The sequence below is a fragment of the Melozone crissalis genome, unplaced genomic scaffold, assembly GCF_028551555.1.
Source record: "Melozone crissalis strain CALT ecotype California unplaced genomic scaffold, PUWL_Pcris_2 ptg000014l_1, whole genome shotgun sequence".
In the NCBI taxonomy this organism is placed as follows: domain Eukaryota; kingdom Metazoa; phylum Chordata; class Aves; order Passeriformes; family Passerellidae; genus Melozone; species Melozone crissalis.
Window position 1 is genome coordinate 8462085 of NW_026535792.1, and position 16538 is coordinate 8478622.

General features: G+C 42.0%; 1 protein-coding gene across 1 annotated transcript in view; it reads left to right on the forward strand.

The window, feature by feature from the left end:
- The first annotated feature begins 590 nt into the window (after nucleotides 1–590).
- ABHD17C (abhydrolase domain containing 17C, depalmitoylase) overlaps nucleotides 591–16538 on the forward strand; it is a 28225-nt gene continuing 12277 nt past the window's right edge. Inside the window, exon 1 of the mRNA XM_054272844.1 lies at nucleotides 591–1830. Coding sequence (XP_054128819.1) covers nucleotides 1298–1830 — 533 coding nt within the window. The 5' untranslated portion in view covers nucleotides 591–1297. The remainder of the gene's footprint in view (nucleotides 1831–16538) is intronic.

The window sequence follows — 16538 nt, forward strand, 5'->3', positions numbered from 1 at the left end:
TTTTAAGCTTTCCGTGGTATCTCTTGAAACTGCTGGCAAATCCAGAGATCCTCCAAAGCTTTTAAGCTTTGGAGGCACAGCTCGCTGGGCAGTCGGGCAGCGGAGCGCCGGGCACCGAGGAGGAACAGCTCCATTGGCATTGCTGCACAGCTTGGGCGAATCGAGGAGTGATGCTCAGGGCCATGGGGAGCCCCTCACCCGCCTCTGAGGGCTGGCACTGTCCCGGTGTGAGCGCTCAGGGTGACCCGAGCCGGAGCTCCCCTCACGGACCCCTCAGGGTGACCCGAGCCGGGAGTCCCCTCACGGACCCCTCAGAGGGCGCCAAACGGCCCCTGCGCGCACCGCCCCTCGCCCCCGGCCCGCCGCGCACGCGCAAGGGTGGGCAGCCGGCGGAGGGGTTTGGGGGGGGTCCCTTAAAGGGCCCGGCGGTGGCTCCCGTATCCCGGCCGGCGCTGCGGGACCCGCTCCCGCACCTCCCGCACCTCCCGGCGCCCCGCCCAAGTGGCGCCGCTGCGGGCGCGGCCCGGCACCTGCGGCGGCGCCGCTCCGCTCCCGTAACCCGGAAGCGCTGCGGCGGCGCGGAGGGGGAGCCGGGACATGGCCGCTGCCCGCTCCTGCCTGCGCGCCGCAGCCGGCATGGCCCTGCCCGCGGCCGCGCGCGGCTGAGCCTCGACCTTGCCTTCCCCTTCCCCTGCGACCCTCCTCATCCTGCTCCTCGTGCTGCTCTTCCTTCTCATTTTCCTCCTCCTTCGGACGCTGCCGGGGCCGGGCCGGGGGCGGTGGCGCTGCGGGGGCCCCTCGCTGCCTCGCGGGGCGTCCCGGGGGCCGGGGCGGAGCGGGTGGGGCCGCGCGTGGTGCGCTGTGTGCGGGAAGGTGCTTCCCTGGATCCTGCATGTTCCCTGCGGGGGGCCGGGGCGCCGCTCTGAGCCGTGGTATCGGGGAATTCATTTTGTAAATGTGTACGTGTGGCTCACGTGCGGTGAGGGGGGTCTAGGGTCGGGTTTTAGAGAGTTGCATTTGCTGTAGCGTTAGTTGCGGCGGGGGGGTTGAGGGCTGGTTGTAGCCCATCTGTGTTTCGTGGGGTTGTGTTTTTGGTTTGTATAAGCAGTTTCCAGGCTTTGAAGAGCTGCATTGCTGTTGCCGAACTGTAGTTCTTCCAAGGTTGCCATTGTTTGCGTTCTGGGAGGGCAGCTGGTGGCCTCGCAGGAAGGCGGCAGGTCGCGCCGGAGGAGGGCTCTGGGTCGGTTCCGTGTGACTTCTTTTCCAGGAGAGGTTTAGCTTTTCTCCGGCGTCTCTGATGCCAGAACAAGGCCCCAGAATGAACGGTTTCTCTCTGGGCGAGCTGTGCTGGCTGTTCTGCTGCCCGCCCTGCCCCAGCCGCATCGCTGCCAAGCTGGCCTTCCTGCCCCCGGAGCCCACGTACACCGTGCTGCAGCCCGAGCAGCAGCAGGAGCCCGGGGCGGCGGCCGGGGCGGGCACCCCCACGGGATCGGGCACCTGCAGCCTGCACCTGAGCGAGCGGGCCGACTGGCAGTATTCCCAGCGGGAACTGGATGCCGTGGAAGTGTTCTTCTCCCGCACGGCCCGAGATAACCGCCTGGGCTGCATGTTCGTTCGCTGTGCCCCCACTGGCCGTTACACGCTGCTCTTCTCGCACGGTAATGCTGTGGACCTGGGCCAGATGTGCAGCTTCTACATTGGCCTTGGCTCCCGCATCAACTGCAACGTCTTCTCCTATGACTACTCTGGCTATGGGGTGAGCACCGGCAAGCCCTCTGAGAAAAACCTGTATGCAGACATTGATGCAGCCTGGCAGGCCCTCAGGACAAGGTAAATGGATACTGGGGACAAGGTATTTCTGTATCTCCCTTTAATCCTAATAAGTCTGCACGGTTAACCTTGCTGAGTGGAGGGGAAGGGTTTGTAAATGGTTTCAGTTACTTTGGTGGCCTGACCAGATGTTCCGTGAACAGCTACAGTGTCATTTACTGGATGGCTTCATTTGCTAAAACGATGGGCAAACCTCCACCCTTTGGCTTTTTCTAGATTTAGAGGATTATTCGGTTGTAATTTGTGTTAGCCATTGCTTCACCATTGAAAATCTCCATCTTGAGTAGGACATATTGGTTGCAGTTTGAGCTTGCAGAGAGCCATACCTGTTGTTCGAGACTTGCCTGCCACTGTCTACACTTAGAGGTAACCCAGGTGAGCCAAAGCTCTGCCTGAATTTGGCAGTAGCCTTGGCTAGGGCTTACCAGGAAACTGCTGGTGTTGTGTGACGTGTTTGGCATTTCATGCAAGCTCCTGCAACATAGAAGTCTTTCTCTTTTGGCTTCCAAACAACGCTATCCAATGCTTGTGGTAGTGGGCTGGAAGGAAAAAGTGTTGACATCTGGAAGGAGAGCTGAGGTTTCTGCCAGGAGATGCCAAGGTATGTGGCATCCAAAGGGATGGAGCAACAGTGAGAAGGCTCTGGCAAGAGGCAGCGTGGTGAGTGGAAACAGTGAGCCCTTGGCTTCTAGAAAATCCGGAGCAGAACTGCTGCCTCTGGCTCCTTGCTATGACTGATGGCCGTCCCTGGGCCTCCCACTTCTGTCCACAGAAACCATGAGCTCCTTTTGCTGTTGCATAAGTGGTTCTTAAAGTATGACCTCACAGAACATGTCCTGAAAGAAAGAGCTTTAAAAAGCTTAAATTGTAGTAGGCCAAGAGAAAAGAGCGATGAACGTTTTTAGTTCTTGGCTCTGGCATTCACAGACAAACTTGGCTTGCATGAAATGCGTATTTAATGTCTATCTTGGGGATACGTGCCAGCTTCAGAAATAGTGACAGGAGTTGTTACTAATTTAGATAATTGGCTTTGCAAGAATCCAGGGATTGGTTAGTTGTGGAGTCCAAATGCCTTTTGACATTGCTCTGCCTAAGTCAAGCAAAGAGCGGGGGGAGAAAGGTGTAGGGAGAAGTTACCCTTCCATAGCATGTTCTGTCTGCTTGGTGAGCAAACCAGATTCTGGGCTTGTTTTCCAGGACTTTAAAAAAGATTTGTTTCCTTGAATATAAATAACATGGTCTTATGTAAAGAAGTGATTTTGATATGGCGTATGCATAATAAATTATTAAGTGCCACTACAACACATATGGGTGATGTAAATAAGATTCAAGGGAGGAAAAGTGCTATGTCTAAACCAAACCTAGGTAATGGTGGTCCTTCTCTTTTCCTTAATGTGTATTTAGTCTCTTTCACTTGATGTTTAGTTGATGATATTGTTTCATTTAAACCTTCTCAAGGTCTGAAAAAGTGCTTTCACATCTGCCTGGAGGTGCTTCTTCTGTGCTGACAGGCATTTAGTATATGGTTATGTTCTACATGGGCCCAGAAACAAGGGGTTCCTTCACTTAAATCTTTAAAGAAACCTGACCCAGTAGATGATGCCACCACATGCCCAACTTGCTTTTAGAGGATCTTCAATAAATGTGTGACTGGACAGGTTTGTAGTTTTCTGTTAGCGTCCCTTGAGTGGTTTATACAAAATCTAGGCTCTGCTTTCCACCTTTAATTGAGAGGTTGAAATTTCCCAGGTCTTACTTTGCCATGTTTGTTAATTCCATATTTTAGTGTACCTTGAGGGTACAATTAGAGTAGTTAGCATTGGTTAGGTTTTTAGGAGCCAAAAGCCATTGGAATTGGGTGCCCAGGGAAGCAGTGGGATCACCACCCTTGGAACAGTTCAAAGGGCATGTGAATGTGGCACATGGGGAATATAGTGGTGCTGGGTTCATGGTTGGACTCACGGCTCTTTGAAATCTTTTCCAATGTTAACAATTCTGTGATTTTAAGATTACAGTATTTTAGGTGCCTAGTAAAGAAGTTGGTCACTGTAAAGTGTAAGCTTCAATAGGAAGTTAATAAATTCTATTAACAGATGACTGTGTTTTTAACAGGTATGAGTGAAACCTTTCATCAGCCTTTCTGCTGATGAATTCTCCAAGTAACAGTGTGAACTTTACAAGACTGATCATTTGCTAGTCCTCAATCCAAGTGGCTCACAATTAGTGAAATATTCTGCAGCAGAAATCCAAGTATGCCTCTTGAGGTAAAATGTCATGTTATAGCATTCCTGCTGCAGCAGTTCCTCAGTAGCTCCAGGAGATTGTGTATGCTTTCATTCTTAATGCAAATTCCTGGCGTTTGCCTCCAGTCATATGGTAGTGAACTGTAATGCAAAGTTAAAAGTGAAGTCTTAAAATAGAGGTTCACTGTGCCATCAAAAGCATTTAGTCATCTGTGCTAAGTTCCGTGGGAAGCTGTTGCTCTTCTGAATCCACCAGACGTTCCACCTGGCAGCAGAAAAGAATCATTAAAATGTTGGAAGTCTGAGACTCTTCCTTTTAAATTGTGCCTCTGAAGTACCACTGATACCTAGCAGGCATTAATTTACCTGCATGTTTTGCAAGTTGCCTTGAGGAAGGTGGGGATTAACCCTGTGCTTGGAGAAAGCTGTCAAATTCTAGAAATGATGGTGAGCTGGCAGTGATGCTTTAAGTGTTAGCTTTCATATTTTTCACATTCTGTGCTGCTTTAGTGTGTAACTCTGAGCTTCATATTAAGTGTTAGCAAGTTCGCTTCACAGGGTGTGTAGTCAAAACAATCCTTTTCCATCTTGAGATCAAGGACAACTGTTACAAGCTCCAGGCCCAAAAAGTATAAACAACGGTGAATTGAAGAGAGAAAAACATTGAGGATGGAGCTTCATAATCTGGGGCTATCATTGGACAATTAACTCCAATATGCAAATGGACCAAAACTTAGGAAAGTGTGAGACCTTGTGACCAGTTGTCCATTTTGTGACCATTTTGGGGCTTGTACTGCCCCAGGTGTATCCACTAAGGCCTTTTAATAAATACCTGCTTTATCCTTTAGCTCTGTCTAGCCTCTGTTCTAGGTCAGCCTTTCAAGGCATCTGTTTTGCCATCATGGCTGCAGATTGTGACTGTATTCTTTCAAGGTCCTGAAACAAGGATCTTGCTATCACATACACGTTTAGGAATCAAACCTTGCATAACAAATGATTATAAAGCTATCTGAAAACAGTGGATGAAAAAACAAAATCATGGAATTCTTGTGTTCAGTTTCAATTATCAGCCCGTCTTTGCAAAATCAGTCTCAACTATTCTCCATTCTTTTAGTCTTTGTAAAGGAAATTTATTTTCCTTAATTTAAAGGAATTTAGTATTTCTTCTCATGAATAAACTCTTATCTCAAAGGATAATTTTACTAATTTTGAATTCTGTCTTTCAGCCCAGTAAAGATGTTGACCTATAGTTTTGTTCCCTTAGAATGTGTTTTTATAGATTTTTCTTCAGAGGCTGTAATTGTAGCATTGGTTGTTTTCATTCCACTATCAAGTATTGATCAGTGGTTAATTTGGTCTTTTATATGTATTTTTTTCCACTTGATTTACAAATTTCCATCTAGTATCTTAATGTTTCTCAGAAAGAATTTTCTGTCTTATTGTTACAGATATTTTTTGTAAGTGTTTTATTTTAGGCAGATTGGGCTGATTTTGTTGTTTGTTTCAAAATCAGAACCAAATTGAAGAGAATGTATATCAGACTGTCTTATTGTCCACATGGTTTTAAGTTGCTGCTTTTTGTTCAGCTGTGTCTCTTATCCTAATATCTGATTGTCTTAATGCAACATCTGTGCAAAATGACTTGATTGTCCTCCTCTTCCCCCCTTTTCCTGAATCCCACATGGGAAGGTTGAACTTTCTAACACTTTTACATTAAGACAATGTACAGTACTTAAAAACAGGATGCACATGTAGGGCTTCGGTTCAGTGCTCAAGCACAAAGCCATGGCTGCTTTGTCAATCACATGCTATTTATATTAAAATCTATTTGTATGTTCCCTAAAAATTTAAAGAAGGTTGGTGAAGTATTTTAAAGTCCCAGTGAAAAGAAAGAAGGCTCTGCTGCCCCACTCCCTCTGTTTCTGTAGTAAACTCTCAGAGCAGAACCTGTTAGTCCATCTTTTGGATCCTGAAAGGAGGTGAAGAAAATGTAATTAATAAATAGCTTAGAAGAGCTGTTCTTGTTGCATTTAACAAGATAGAGCTTAATTCGTTTTTCATGGTGCACAATATAAACTAGTATTTTTTTAAGCTTTTAATAAATGATAGATGATACTGTAATGTTAAGGTCCTTAATTCTCAAAAAGGTGCATTTGAATTTGTCTTTCAATCCATAGGAGAGCATTGGTTCACTTTTAGTTTCCCTATGCTTCTTGGTCAATATGGTGTGATGAAAGGAATTGAATTGTGAAATGGTGTAGTAAAATCCACAGGCCTTTGATCACTGGTTAGCAGACAAAATGTTTAAGTAGTTTTAAAAATTATTTTGCCAAATTTAATGTTAAAAAATGCACAAACTTGTAATTATGCAGGAATTTTATTATTTGTGGTGCTGATTATCAGGAGATTATTGCTGTTTCCTGTGTAGGAGCTAGTGGAGAAGTCTTACATTGAGTAAAATCAGGAACACACCTAATTGGATTAGGCCAGAGTGATAACTAATCTTCTGAGGTTGTGTCAGTTTAGTTTGTCTCCATTCTGATGTGATGAGGTGCTTACAGCTTTCCAGGTGAATAGCAGCTTCAGGGTGTTTTTGCCTTTCCTAATCAAAATAGTCAATTTCTTCTTTAATTTTCTTTGCAACAGAATCTTGTTTCACTAGCACCATATTTTTGTGCATGATCTAAGCCAAGTTCTCTAGATTGGATGCTTAAAGATTTTTATCAAAAGTTACCAACTAAATCCTGACATGTCAAAAGGCAGTGCTTGGCAGAGTCACCATTAATAGTCCTGGAGTAACAGAGTTTTCTTTCTTCATGGAGTATCAACTGGTAGATTGTTCTTTTCAATAATGTTGTTACAATGTCTCCAAAGGATTGTTTAAAGCTACTATCCTCTAAAACTTTTCCTGCCATGGTCAGTTCTTCAAGAAAGGCTGCATATGACTTGGAGCAAAAATAGATGCATGCACAATCCTCTGCTGTTGTTGTCTATGCAATGAGCAGAGATTAATTCAGATGATGAGTGTCCCTGGGACAAATACCAACAACTGTTCAAAACAGGTGCTCTGATGTTCAAAGTTATTCAAAATGTTTACTGAGCTTTGGTGTTGTGTTACGTCTTCTAGTCACTGAAGTAAAAGTAGTTTTGTTAAATATTTCCCTTTTTCTGTCAGGATTACAAGATCAAAGCTTGTTTAAAAAGGAGAAAAAAAAAAGGAAACTTTTTGCTGTCAAGAATGTTTTGCAACTGGTGTTATTTGGGAAGAAAAATAAGCTGCCAAAGAACCTTTGGCTAGCAGTACATGCTCTCCTCAGTGTGGATAGTCCTGAAATTCAACTGCCTGAACTGGAGATATTGGTACAAAGGTTGTAGGACCTGGTTCTCAACATCATCAGAGCATTGAACATAAAAGATTCCTAGAGGAACATCTTGTTAAACCCTCCATGCTGCAGTAACTGTCTGCTTTTTAGCACTAAATTACATGGAGTGCAGAGGAAAGGCAGCTTTTTCTCTTTCTCTCTAGGTACAGAATGTCACCTTTGCAGGCTGAGCTGGTGGTTGCTCTGCCATGGCTGTTTGATCTGTGCATGTTGCTGGTAGCTCTTGGATTTGTTCAGTTTGTTCTTGACAGGGGAGTTCAAGCTGGACTCTGATCCTCAGTGGCTTTGCTCTGAAGCCAGGGTCAGCCTCCAGTCCACGACAACCTCAAAACCAAAAAACTCTCCAGAATTCACCCTTTACTCTATGTTACTCTTCTACTTAGAAACGTTCTTTCTGGAGTGCTGGGCTAAGTTTACACTGGTTCATTACTTTTGAACATAAGTAAAAAGAGCAAAAGCAAAAAAAAAAGTAGCAGTGCTGCCCAGGACTGTAGGTAGCTGGGGGAATGGATAGGTGGAAACCATTTCAGGGTATGCAAGTGGTTATCTGCTGGCAACTGGCTTTGTGGGAAAAACTGACAGCAAATGGATATTTCTGTGTCCAGACTGAATGAAGAAAGCAGGTCCTTTTCAGTTTTCTGGGGTATTTCAGTCCTGTGATGTTTCCTCATGTGGAGATAGACTAGTACAAGGGCAGTGCCAAGTATTGGCTGTTTAGAGTCTCACTGCTGGGACTAAAGTCTGAATTCCCTATTTCCTTGTACTGTGATGTGCCAGTGTGATGATACTGACTTTCATCCCTGCCCCAAACCTACTTCTGAGTTCCACAGTTGTATTCTCTGTTGGTTTAAAGGCCAACAGTCTCAACATTATGCAGCACTAGTAAAGAAAATGAACAAATAATGTTGTTTTTCTCAAAGCTGATAATAAATTTAATGAATAACTAAGAATCCTTTCTGCCCTCCCTCACAAATGCAAATTAATTACAAGGCTGCATTGGAAGCAATTGAAATGAGTCATAAAACAAGGTGCAGATGTGTTGTACCTAACATGCTTGTGTACATATAGGCTTGCTTTTCCAAGTAGCCCCTAAGAAGATCAGAAATCTTTTCCTGTGGATTAGGAGATGCTTCAGTTGTCACTGAACTTGAGAGGAATTAAAGCCACCTCTGTATAGTTGAGGAACTGAATCTAGGGAAAAAATACTTTTACAATCTTGAGTGCTGATGGCTCTTAGGTGTCTGTCTGAAATGAAGTGATTAAGAATTGGTTTTGTCTGACTCTTAAAGCTTGGGTTTGTATGGCCTAAAATACAAAACCAAACCAACAGACAGCATCTCCCTGTGTCTCCTGTGTCAGTTGGTGGTGGATAATTGAGATTGCTGCAGATGAGCACTGGTGAATTGAATGTTGCAGTGACCCATTTGCTGCTGCTTCATCTTGACTGCCCTGCTTTCCAGTTTTTAGATGAATGACTTACATTGGTCTTGCATGCTCAGCCTGACATCTGATGATGAAGCTCAATTTCATTCCTGACTAAAACTGAGTGGCTTGCTGGCAGTGGTTTTTTTCAGTGTGTCAGGTTTTGGGAGCAATGGGAAATGTGGGGTTGTAAACCCAGGAAATGCTGTATGAACACAGTGGAATAAAGATGCTTTTAACAGAAGGCTAAGAATGTAGAATGGGATGGATGAATAGTGCACAGTGTCAGCTTAAGGACAGAGGAACATCTTTGCATTCTTTATTCCAAGGGCTAATTTGAGAAAAATGGGTTACTGTTATTTGCACATTAAGCTCTGCTGCCCACAAACAATCACAGAAAGGTGCAGGCATAGGTCAGTTGTATAATGACAGAGTTATACTGGCATTATCTGTATCCATATCTTTATATTTTTAACCACTATGTTAGCTCTACAGAACAAAGGTTCTCCTGTTAGAATTAAACATTGTGGTTGGATTTGCTGACTATGAGATCAAATAATACAAAGGCACAAAATCGGATTAAACAGCAGAATCTGGCTCAGTGCCCACACACCTTCCCACCCTTGGTTTCATGTCTCTTGATAAGCACATGCATGTCTTTGGGAAAATCCCCATAATCATCAAATAAATCTGTATCCTCTCAACTTTCAAAAAGGGGAATTCCATGCGGGTTAACAAATGAAGAATGATGTTGATGTGGAAGATGAGGTTTTAAGTTAGTATACTTGTCTCAAAGTCTAGAGGGAAAAATTTAAATGAGAGGTAATCTCAAAGTATTGCCTCTAGTTTTTATTTTGTATTGCAAATTTGTCAGAAGAACTTTTTGTCTGCTTTTCTGACATTAATATTATTTATTGGTACAGTCTCTTGAAGTTCTTTCTAGGTGTACCTTCAAGATGAAAATTCTATTTTCAGCTGTTGATTAGGAATTGATTTAACATTAGACAGTTTGAGCTATGTTCTTAGGAAGATTAGTTTTACTGTGCCTTATTAAAAATCCTGCTTACATATAGAAATGTTACTTTAAGAACTTTGACTCATAGGAGCCTTATTTATCAGCCAAGGCATGCTGCTAACTGAGCTGCATAGCTCAGTGTCTGACAAGTGATCCTTCTCAAGGCATAGCAGTGCCAGCCAGAAGCTCTAAGATACTCTTCTTTGTTATTATTTTTTTACAGAATACTGCCAAGTTTCTTAACATCCCAGTATGTTAGACCAGTTAATTTTAACTTTGTGTTATGACATGGCCATTTCTTTCTGTGTGCAGCAGAACAACAGTGGAGTAATGGAGAATGGGAGCCAACAAATCTGGAAGGTCTGAGTCCAACTTCAACACTTTTCTCAGGAAAGCACCTTTAAATAGTATGACTTGAAATATTTCTCTTTTAATAAGGTTATTTACAATGGGTTTTGCTAGATTAGAGAATCTTTCTAACTATTCCTCCTAACTTCTAGTGAGCTTTGCTATGTGAATGTCCTTACAGAGCTGGAAAATGGTGTTCAACATCAGCAAAGAAGCAAAACCAGCTGGTTTTTTCCCAGTGTGCAGATAAAATGAGATTAAGTTCAGATTATTTTGGCATTATTCCATGCATTTTAATAGTTCTTTATAATAAATTAAACAAGATATTTTGTCTATTACACTACATATTGCAAGCCTTAATAATATGCAACATATAAAAGCCAACAACAATAAAAAGTGAACTTCTGTTGAGCACTTTATAACCAAAATGGTGTATAGAACCACTTATACTTTAAAGGAAAGTTTGAGAGGTTGATTTGCTGCCTTAAGCATTGGAATAGTTTGGGCAGAACTTAATCATTGTCCCAACTCTGTGTAGTCTTCCCCAACATCTGATGAATTTGTTTAAGTGGGATTTTAGCTGTAGGACAGCCTGGGGAAAGTGGCATCTTTCAAGAAAATACTCTTGGATTTGGAGCATGTTCTCCAGGGCAAATTTACAAAAGTTTTTTCCAGCATGCTATTTGTTGTTTAGAACTTAATTTCTCACAGAGGTGTTTGTATGTTTTAAGTGTTGTTTTGGATTATTTTTGAAAGAAGTAGCTAATTTCATATAATATTTACTTTGGAGGCGTTCCCTGGACAATTCTTACCTTGAGGCAGCTACTCAAGAGCCAGTCAGTTTCCTTCTTCCACTAAGACTGAAATGTAGCTCAACTTGGGTATTTAAGTTGTATTACACATTTTGTTTGTAGTATATTTTGGTAGCTCCCTACTGCAAAAAGCTTGTCTTTTTCTGATAAAGCATGGGCTTTAATGTATGTTAATGTTACAGAAAAAGTTACTGTTTCAGTCTGGGTGCGAGCATCTCATCAAGTTTAACAAACTGTAAAAGTACCAGCGTTGTGGGAAGAGGTGGGGTAATGTTTCAGCTGCAGTTTTGCTATTTTTATGCGTAGGGGTTTATGAAGGTGTAACCTTTGCTCACGCTGGTTAATAAATACACTGGTAGTTAACCATGTGTTGCAGGCAGCACTTTCTGATGTGAGCAGCACCCTCTCAGGAGTCACTGCAGCAGTTTAAGATATCAAGTGGGGTTTCAACCTTAAGCCTGTCCAGTGTGCCTACAAGGTCTTGATTTGCTCTGTCTCTGCCAGCTTCCAACCTCTATTTCTCTGATAGCAAAACCGTCTGCCCTCTCCCCTGAACCCTTGCTAATTACTCATGTAATGTGATGTTCACTTCTAAAGACTGCTGTACATAGGCCCAGTACAATTAGTTCTTTATCCTCTCTTTGAAATTTATACTAAAAATCAATCTGATAATGTAGAAAGGACTGTCTGTAAAGGAATACGAGGCACAAAGTTGGCTTTTAGAAAAAGAAATTGCTCTGATTTGTGTTTGCATTAATAAAAAATGAAGGTGATGGAACGTACTTGAAGATAATTTGGATCTGAATTTTCGATAGATTTTGAAAGATAATATTGTCATAAATCCCAAATGTTCATAGAGTTTTGTAGAGAACGAGTGGGTTGTAAAGCCTCCTTAATTTATTGTGTTCTTTTTTATCCTGAGATGAAGGAATCTGGTGCCAGATATCCCACCCTTCCAAATTGGATGTCCTTCTGTCAACTCATCTAAGATCTGTAGATCATTTTGTGTAGAGCATTGAACAGACACTATTGACACAAATAGGATCTGGCACCTTCCAATTATTTCAGGAAATTACTCTTTCCAACCAAAAATCCACTCTAATATTCATAATAGAGAACATAAAGCCTAAGTATCGTGGCTATTTCTTACGTGGATATAGTTCTAAATTTGTTGCATTTCAACAGCAGGAGAAATTGCACTAAAGATTATTATTCTCTTTCTTGACTTTCACAATAATTTTCTATTTTTCTTTTTTTAGTACATTAATTAGCATGTTAATTTGAAATAAAGGTAGCGGTGTTAGCTTAAACTTAGCTCATTTAGGTACTGGAATTTTGAGGGGCAGAGGAGGATTTAGCAGGTATTGTTTGTTATCTGTTACTCTGTTTTTCATTTTTCAAATATTCCTGGTGTTTCTGGGCCATGTGAACTATGTTCTTTCCTGTTCTTCACTGTAGAACTGACCAGACTTCCTTCTTAAAAATTTTTGTGAATTCTCATTTCATATTCCTATTTTGTCTCTCTCTTGGAAGCTTTATGGTATTAGGGAGAAAGGGAAACACTATATGTTGGAACTGTAAAATGGAACTGTGCAGAGCTAAATAGGAAAAATGTGTTTTGGGGGAGTAAGGAGTAGTAGCTTGTAACTGAAAGTGTCCATGTTGTGAAATGGTGAACTGCAGAAAACCTACATGGCCAAATGCCAACTTGAGTAGTAACACAGACATTAATACACTTCTTTTCCAAGCACTGTGCTGTTATCTTTTATTTCAAAAATAGAAACCCCAGCAGTACAAGACTTCTTTATGCTGTGCTGGTTTATTGGGAGGCAGTGAAGTGCTGGTGTGGCATGGACAGGAATTGCTAACATTTTTTCCTGCATAACCAGTTGCTCTGTGGTGATCCTGCATGCAGTCAGGCAGGGAGCCTACATGCTTTACAAGGACTGCATCAGAGACAGAGGCAAATAGGGGCATGAATAACTTCCAGAAGCTGCTCTTCTCTTTTTTATTCTTTTAGATTTCAAAGATGCAGCTGCAGATCAGTTTCTACCTTTAGCATCAGCTGAAATAATGACTTTAAGTGATTACATTAACAATTGTCCTTGATCCACTTCAAGGTACTTCTGCTTCTTGTGGCATAGCTGGTAATTGCTTGGTAAGCATCCTGTTTTGAGAGGAAAAAGTATTGACTAGCAAGAAATCTGTCACTAAAAAATTACAAAAGCAATTGGCCCTGTTAACTAGGTGTGTTGGCAGAAAATGAAGTCTCCAAGTGTGCTGTTTGATCATTTTTGAAACCTTTTGATTTACACAATCTGGGCAAAATGTCTTTTACTCCATAGACTCCGATGATCCCGGATAAGACAGCTGGATAAGCTGAACAAGTACATATCACCTGGTTTCAGGACTGCATTTTATCATCTAAGTTTCAAAAGTCAGTACTTTTCTGGATGTACAGATGTACTCTTCCCATTTTTTAGAATAACATTTGTTGCTTTAAGACAGGTTAAGTTTACTGATGCTTGATGTTTCTACGTATCATTAAATGCAAGTGTATGTTTCTGTAAAAAATTACTTTTTTTTGTGCTATCATTTCAGTTTCTTAGTGAGCACAAGGCAGGTTTTATAAGCACTTCAACCAAACAGAAGTACACAGGAGAAACTGACTCTGTGCTAGATTTTATTGTACAGAATTCTAAGTAGTATTTACTGAGAGAAGGGAAGAGGGATTTAGCCCCTGGGTTTGTGGTGATAAAGGCTGTGGCTAGGAAATTTGATTTTTAAGCTCTGAACTAGTTATCTGTGGTCTGCTGTTCTAAAACATATGGTACTGTTAATCCTGGTGATTGCTATATATTTTTTTAATCATCTTAGGTTTATATTGACTGTTACTGGGGGTTGAACATTGATTGTGCTAAAAGTTCATTAAAGGAACATGTGCAAGATGAGGATGCTTGGGAAGAAAGGAATAGATGAGTCTGATTTAAAAGTCAAGAGTGCCAATATAAAAACGGCACAGAAAAAGCCAGAACACTGAGGTTTTCTTGTCTCTGAAAAGATACTGGATGAATCTTTTCAGGTAATAAATTGCTTTCATGAAATGACTGTCATCTTCCATTTGCCACTTATCATTCTTGGTATTTGCTAGAATATTTAATGAATCCACTTGAAAATGGATAATTGAGAGAGACAGGAGAGATGCATCAGGAGAGTTATGTTTTTCTGCAAGGCTGTGAATTTGGCACTTTTTGAAAGCAGATGTTTAAACATATGCAGATTCACACTGTGACAAAGCTCAGTGTTTTGAGCAAATAAAAAATTGGTATGTGTTTTCTCCACTTACCATGGGGTGGGGAAAAATAGAGGTTACAGTGTCATTTATCCAAGTAGGATTTTTCCCTATTTATGATTCACGAGACATGTCATTGCAGAGGAAGAGCCTATTGTTTTGATTGTTAAATCAAAAGAAAATACTGTCTTTCTTCAAGGCTGTGGAAATGGTTAGAGTAACTCAGAGAAACACAAAATGTTTCCAGGGAATTGAAAGAGGGCTCTCCAAGTGGGATATATGGCCTCCTGGATAACACAAACTGGGACACCTCTGCACTGGGCTTCTCTACAGAGCCCTCAGTGTGTGAGTTACTGCATTTCTTTGAGAGGAGCTCATTCTTACCTAATAACTTGGTTCTTCTACAGTGCTTGAGCATATTAGTGTAAGTCTATAAAGGAGAGAGAAATTCTGCTGCCAGCTGAGTCACCTTCATACAATGCTGGCTGCTAAAAGACTCATGTTCTGGGGACAGATGCCTTCATCTGCTGTTGATTCTTTTTAGGAACATTGGACCAGTTTGCTGTGATGGATCACTTTTGTATCAGGACCTCTCTGCATTCTTGTTCTCCATCCTGCCTTTCTGATCTCATCTCTTTTCTCTTGGAGACTCAAATCACTGCCTGAGCCACACTAATGCTTCTGCATGGCAGAAATGCTGCATCCACTTTGTCTGCTTTGCATTCCTGCAAGGCCTTATCCATTCCAGCTCCTGTGTAATCCTCTTGGACTCCAGCTCTGCTGCTCTGTGGGAGAGACAGCATTGAGATTTGCAGGGGTCTTTGAAGAACAGTGTGAAAATGTCGGCTGTAATAGGATTTTGGATACGAGCACCTGCTGTTTGTGTAGACTGTTCAATTTTTTCTTTGTTCTCCTCTGTCAGCATTATGGAGGTAACACTTGGATCTTGTTTTTTTTACCAGCTTGTGTTTTATATACAGCTACAGTTGTCTGTAAGTGATGTAAGGAAAATGCTGTATCAGTGCCGCATATTTCACATTTAATGGCTTATCAGCTATATCAAATAATCATAGCAAAACCAAGTAATTTAATGCTGCTAATATTTGAGTATGTGAAGATCTTAGTAAAACCTGTAAGGGAAATGCTTTTACTTAGAGACTGAAGCATAAACAAAATTACAATAAACAGATAAAAGAGCATGCAAAAGGAAGGCAAGAATGGAAAAAAGCACAAACAACAGACAAACCACAAAACAGAAACCCCACACACAAAAGAAAATATTTGAATTCAAAGAGTGGTGGGATTCATTATCGAGCAGTTCAAGGGCCAAGTTCTACAGATATCAATTTCTGAGTGCTCTACTTTGATTTTTTTTCGCCTAATCTTCCAAATATTAGTCTCCAAAGCATTAATTGCATGAGAAAACCATTTAATGCTGCTATAGCATCCAGACAACTAACTGCCTTCAGCCAAATTTAGAGATTTACTTCTAGTTTAAGATCCTTAGGTCAGGAATATCTTTTTTTATGAAGTTACAGTGTGTGTGACTAACCAGCTGTGCAAACCTTCTGGTGAGACATTTTTGGTGAGCTTTGCAGTTTGATCCATTACAGTCTAGGTTTACTCTTGTTTCATTCTGTGCTTGTACATTGATAGCTATTTTCAGATACTACAGCCTGATACATTGAAAGGAAACTTAACTGGAGAAATTTCTTTTTGTCTTCCCTGTCCTGGTTTGTGCACTGGAGCAGTTATTCCCTGCTTTGTGGGCAGCTGGGCTGTAGCTGCTGGAAGGGGAGAAATATCAGAGATGGGTGGAACAGGCAGCAGCAGCTCTGGTCAAAAGCTCCTGCCAGGAGTAATCCCAGCTCATGAGTCAGAGGCTTGAGCCTTGCCTAGGTGCAGCTCATGGCAATTAGTGCCACAGCAGGGTGGCCTCACCTCAGTGTGGAGCTTCAGGTGTGTAGGGGCAAGGGAAATAAATCAAGGAGTTGTGTTGGATGTGAGGAGTCCTGGCAAGAGCAGTGCTGGAGACAGGTGCCACAGGGGCTTCAATAAACAGATGGAAGTACCAGAAGAAGACAGTGCTCCTGAACAAAAATGATTTGAGAACTGTGGAAATCTGCAGGGTTTTTTTCCTCCAGGCTTGTAAACCCTCAGTTTCCCAGTGCTGAGCCAAGGTTGGTGAGGAGG